The sequence below is a fragment of the Callorhinus ursinus genome, unplaced genomic scaffold (assembly GCF_003265705.2).
Source record: "Callorhinus ursinus isolate GAN/ISIS: 27379988/994484 unplaced genomic scaffold, GSC_fseal_2.0 scaffold20, whole genome shotgun sequence".
Taxonomy (NCBI): domain Eukaryota; kingdom Metazoa; phylum Chordata; class Mammalia; order Carnivora; family Otariidae; genus Callorhinus; species Callorhinus ursinus.
The window spans coordinates 31,446,697-31,452,976 of record NW_027397082.1 but is presented as its reverse complement, the minus strand read 5'-3'; the positions used below and the strand labels follow the sequence as shown (position 1 = coordinate 31,452,976).

The 6,280-nt window shown below is 35.7% G+C and overlaps 1 protein-coding gene across 3 annotated transcripts in view; it reads right to left on the bottom strand.

The window, feature by feature from the left end:
* Positions 1–338: 338 nt before the first annotated feature.
* The window catches only part of PARG (poly(ADP-ribose) glycohydrolase), a 124,899-nt gene continuing 118,957 nt past the window's right edge, over positions 339–6,280 (bottom strand). For all 3 annotated transcript variants that reach the window (XM_025880912.2, XM_025880913.2, XM_025880911.2), the window contains exons 17-18: positions 2,133–2,261; positions 339–1,436 (exon numbers count right to left, since the gene is read on the bottom strand). In XM_025880912.2, coding sequence (XP_025736697.1) covers positions 1,282–1,436; positions 2,133–2,261 — 284 coding nt within the window. In that variant the 3' untranslated portion in view covers positions 339–1,281. The remainder of the gene's footprint in view (positions 1,437–2,132; positions 2,262–6,280) is intronic.

Sequence of the window (6,280 nt, the reverse complement as noted above, 5' to 3'; positions counted from 1 at the left end):
ATAGCATTTTCTGATAGCTGATGATAAACTGGAGCTTCAGCAGCGAAGTATTATTTTAAAAATATGAATAAATCCTTCGTGATTAAACTTTACTCTCAATTAATGCAGAATCAGCTTTCATTTTAACCTCTGAAAGACATTATTGTTTATGTTTGATGCCAGTTTTAAATGGACACAATTGTAAATAAATGATTTTAAACAGAGCTCCTGATTAAACCTAAATCTAATCATTTTCCATAACTCCAGTTTTATTTGGATTTTATGTGCTTGCACACAGACACACTTAAAGAACATATATTTATAGATAAAATATAGATGATGTGGGAGTTTCTGACAAATAATTTGTTAATTAAAATTTATTAACTCTATAACCTTTGAATACCAGAGAAACTTCAATATGTACAAATCAGCATGAGTTCCCAGTTCCTAAACTTTGGTTATATGAATACGCCTCAAGCACCATAGAACAAACAATAATTCTAATTTGAAAACAAAACAAAACAAAATCCCAAGAAATGAGAAATCCTGCAACTCTCTTGCATCTTTTCTTTTTTTTAAAAAACACCATTTGGGGAAACTCTTTTATTGTACATTTCCTTCCACCTTGGTCAGTTTCCAAAAACAGTATTAATAAAAATTGATCAGGGAAGAAGGGACCGAGAAACCATTATAGATCAAGGTGCTGTCTTAAAAGAACTGTATCTGGAAGTTATTCTGTCTGAAATACAAAATCGTTTTAACCTGGGAGATGTGCATTATGTAACATGTCTGAAAAAAATCCTCAACTCTTCGTTTTCAAAATTCAAAACTCAAACAACACAATCATAACGAGAGTTGGAGGTGAAAGGCTTACAGGGAAATCTTTAGCAAACCCAGTTAAAAAGCTCTTTGTTTTCAACTTCTCCCCTGGCATCTGCTAGCTGCAGAGGCAATGTGCATAATATATAGGCATCAAAAAAGAGACCTGACAGGCTGAGCACAACCTTTCATGGGATTTCACAGGAAATCTGATGGGCAAAAGAAAGAAGAACCGAAGGATGAAGACTGAAATAGAAAAAAATGCAAACAAAATATATTTAAGCCTGTGTAAGTTAGGATGGAGGGGGCTTACATGTACAAACTGACAACTGCATGTGTGTGGAAGGGATTGCATCCTTGCCCACCAAACTGAATTATATACACATTCATATTAAGTTAAGTCAGTTCATATATTACACCTGACAAGTCAAACAGGATGTTTCTGGTGAGAGGTGGAAGGAGGTTCTCTATTTACTCAGCTCCTCAGGCCCCAGTCCTTTGTCCTGGCTGGTTGGTGGTCTCTGCACAGGACTCAACAGCATGATATATGAATGGATAAAGCTTGATGTCTGGTCCAGGGGTGGAACAGTTTCTGCATTCTTCATTGTAATACCGGAGCAACAGCTTATATACTTCTCCTGGAGAGTAAAAGGCCAGATCAATACCTACATTAAGGTATGTAGATGGATAAAATTGCTAGGGAACACTCCAGAAATCTTAATCTAACTTAACATGTGCTCACTTTTGGCTTTTGAAAACAGAGCATGAATGGCATATTCCTGGAAGGCTTTCCTAATGTAAAGTTAAAAAAATTTTTAAGTACCTTAAAAACTACTTATTAGTTCATGATGACAACAGGTCACACATGGTACATCAGCCACGTACCATTTGGGGAGTTTGTGGCAACTTTATTTCTACATTCAGCTCCCAGGGTAGCAAGGCCTTTCAGGTCCAGCTGAAATACAGCAAATGAGCATGCTGTTATGTCTGACAAATGTGACTCAGTGAGGCCTCTAGGACTTGAACTTACCCTCCCTCCTATACTGTCCCTCTTTTAGTTTTCTATATGCATAAAAGTAAAAATGGGTATTAAACTCCAGCTTCTTAGCCTTACTTTAATAAGCTCACATACTCATTCAAGATAGCAGATGAAACTTTGTCAGAAAAAAAATTCTGCAGATGTTGCCCAACTAAGACTCTGTCCACCCTTCTCAAAGTCATGCTTTCATTTTTTCTTAACCACTGTGATCCATCCAGTTTAAACAAGTGTTTGTTTGTCCTGGATGGTGGACAATCTATCTAGATACCAAGTGTCAAGATTATTTCCTACTTACCAACAGTTAGTTTCCTTTCAGTAAGGAAAGTGTGCATGCTGTAAATGTCTCTCATCAATTCTGAGTCCCCAAAGGTGAAATAAACTACATCACGCTCAGCTACAGCAGCTGCCAATATCTGTATTAAGGCTGTAGCAAAAAGAGAAAAAAAATACAGCTATATTATGACACTTCCCATCAAGACACCTTTAGTTCTTTCAACCAGCTAAATTATAGCTGGTGTGCCATAGCCTTATCCTGGATTAAAGATTTATAAACCAAATATTCGTGTTACTAGAAATGGCAAATACAGATGAGTATAAATAATCTAGTCGTGTGACTTTTCAGACATGCTCCAAGAATATCATTAAGCCACAGAATTCCACACAAGCACCTTTGTGGGAAAATAAAGGAAGGTACATCTGAGGCAGCACAGTCAAGGCACTAAGGTGGTCTTTTCTTTCACTTGTATTAATTTGGAACTAAACTTTTTGTTTGCTTGCTTGATTTGATTACTTTGTCTTATTACATAGTCACCAGTCTTTTGTATCACAGGAGTCTCTACGATTTCTCCTAAACAATGCACTTGGGAGGTTCTAACGCTCTCATTAGCCCTACAGCAAGCATTCTCAAAAAGGGTTAGAGAGCACAACCTTGGCCCTCCTATACTCCCACCTCCACCCAATCACTGCAGCAAGGAGTCAATGTTACTGAACACATCAAATAGTAACTCTGCTATGCTAGAATGGGAAAATCATTGAGAACCACTGTCCCCAGGAATCAAAGTTACAAATCACTGAGCCTGAAATATGTTTCCAAAAATTAAGTTCCTTTATAACCTTAATCTCAATGGACAAAGTTTATTTCATTTTTAAATTTTTTTGAGGACTTTATTATTTTAAATCCAGTGTATTTAACATATAGTGTACAATACAGTGATTCATCAGTTCCATATATTACTCAATGCTCATCAACATAGGTGTACTCTTAAATCCCCTTCACCCATTTCACCCATCCCCTCATCCACCTGCCCTCTGCTAACTGTTTGTTCTCTATAGTTAAGTGTCTGTTTGTTGGTTTGCCTTTCTTTTTTATCCCCTTTGTTCATTTTGTTTCTTAAACTCCACATATGAGTGAAATCATATAGTATGTGTTTTTCTTGACTGGCTTATTTCGCTAACATTATACTCTCCAGCTCTATCCATGTTGTTGCAAATGGCAAGATTTCATTCTTTTTTTATGGCTAATACACACACACACACACACACACACACACATATGTGGAATATATATACATCTTTAGCCATTCATCTATCGATGGATACATGGACTGCTTCCATAGTATGGCTACTGTAAATAATGCTGATAAAAACAGAGGTGCATATACCCCTTTGAATTAGTGTTTTCGTAGTACGATTACTGGACTGTAGGGTAGTTCTATTTTTAATTTTTTGAGGAACCTCCATACTGTCTTCTACAGTGACTGCACCAGTTTTCATTCCCACCAACAATACAAGAGTGTTTCTTTTATTTCACATCTTCGCCAACACTTGTTTCTTGAGTTTTTGATTTTGGCCATTCTGATAGGTATAAGGTAATATCTCATTATGGTTTTGATTTGCATTTCCTTGATGAGGTTTATGTTGAACCTTTTTTAATATGTCTGTTGGCCATTTGTATGTCTTCTTTGGAGAAAAGTCAATAGACAAATTTATTTTAAATAACAACAAAACTGAACATAGGTATAAACTGAACAAAACAACACAGGTATAATTCTTTCTAGTTACATATCTTTTACTTCGTAAAAAGGAAGGTGGGACTCAAACTAAAACATTATGGAGAATAACTGCAGTATAGTTTTGATTTTTGAGAGCATGTTAATACTCTACATATTCAAAAAATAAAATTAAAACAGTAAGAATGGGAATGGAGAGGAATCTACAGCTGAAAGCAAACAAAAACAAATTAGCCTAATTTTATTTCAAAAGAATAACATAACTACACTGAAGGGAAAAGAAAAAAGGAAAAGATGAAAGAAAAAAAGAACCCAAGTAACTTATGAACATAATATATGACTAATATACTGTCAGTCTTGGGCAAGGGGAAAAGAATTACAAAGAAATCCCCAATTCTTTTTACTAGGTTTGCTTATCATAGTAGTTCAGGCAAAGCAATTTTGAAACTATTTTTAAATATATTTCAGGATTGAGCAAATAAGTAAAGGTGCTGATATTGTTGGGAGCTGGGGTCCTTACCATAGAAGAGGGGGCACAGCAACCTGGAATGGGGGAAGAGAAAAATAACTGGAATGGATTCAAATGGAAGGCACTAGTGTGTGCTCACAGACTTGTAAAATATGTACATTTCTGTGTGCGTGTGCATGTGTGTGTGCATTCTTAGTTTTGTCTGCTAATGTGCTTTAAAAGAAGACACCCCAGCGGCAGTGAGCACATCTAGTGCCCAGATCTCGGTCTCTAATACCATCCCCCCTTTAAAGGAGAATGATTTCTCAGGGAAATGCCTGATTCCACGGTTAGGATAGGATAGGTATGAGAAAAGCCCAGGATATTTTCTTATACCAGAAAGTAAAAAAAGTGCTCAGGATACAGTAGCCAGTTTGAACGAGATCCCACTAGTCAAGTCTGGACAAGCTGGGCACCAAAATATTAAATACAGTAATAAATTAAAAACCACTGAAAAAATATGAATTCCTGAGTCCACACTGATAATATATAATAAATAGAGAAAAGGAAGGAGGGGCTCTTGCTCACAGGAGAAAGTCAAAGACTAAACAGAGGGTGAGACAGCACGGGATAATCCTCTTTTGCAACCATCATGGTAAAGACTGGATCAGGCAAAAATCACTAAAGGATGCCAAATCTAATGGAAATTTTATCTTAAAGTGTCTTCCCACAGATGGCTTATTAGCTACAAGGGAGGAAAAAACTATTTATACAGTGGAGAAATCAGACAACACCTTGACTGGGTAACATCACCAATGAGGTCAGATGGCCATCAAGTGCCTCTAGATACTATCACCTATTCAGTGCTCTAACAATGCATAACCTCAACCTAATTATGAGGAAACAGCAGACAAACTCAAGGAACACTGTATTCTTTAAATATGTCAATGTCATAAAAGATTAAAAAAAAAAAAGCTATGGAAATACTCCGAATTCAAAAGGAGGCTAAAAAACATGACAACTAAAGGCAATACCTGACCCTAGACCCTGTACTGGAGGGCAAGAAGGCTATAAACGGTTTTATTAGGCCACCTGACAAAACTGGAACATAGATGATAGAGTAGATAAAAATATTCTATCAATATACATTTATGAGTTTAATAATTATGTTTATATAAGAGAATATTTTATTCTTAGGAAACACACACTGAAGTATTTAGGAAAAGGGGCATAATGTATATAATTTAAGCTCAAATTGTGCAGAAAAATTGTGCATATGTGTATTCATATATATACATGTCCACACATACACACACACACAGTTGTTTCTTTTTCCTTTTGTAACATTTTGTATATTTGAAACGATGTTCAAATAAAAAGTTTTTAAAAATTATGTAAGAAGAAAAATATATTTTAGTTGAACTAGTAAATTTGATAGTTGAGTATCTCCCAATTTGGGAAAGAATCTAAGACATTATAATACATGCGAGATTCTAAAATACCAAAGTATTACCTAATTTCCAAACCAGTATTTGAAACATGTGAGGTACCATGACTAGGCCTCATTAATCTTGCAGTGTTGAAAGTAATTAATCTCAAAATAGAGGTAAGTTTTAATTAAAACTGTTCAACCAACTTATACATACATTAAAGCTTCAGTACACTCAATTTTAAAAGGTTCCTAACTAACCTAACCTCTGAAACAAACAATACCTTATATGTTAAAAAAAAAAAAAGATAGTAGGAAGGGAAAAATGAAGAGGGGGGAAATCAGAGGGGAAGATGAACCATGAGAGACTATGGACTCTGAGAAACAAACTGAGGGTTCTAGAGGGGAGGGGGGTAGGCAGATGGGTTAGCCTGGTGATGGGTATTAAAGAGGGCACATACTGAATGGAGCACTGGGTGTTATATGCAAACAATGAATCATGGAATACTACATCAAAAACTAATGATGTAATATATGGTGATTAACATAAAATAAAA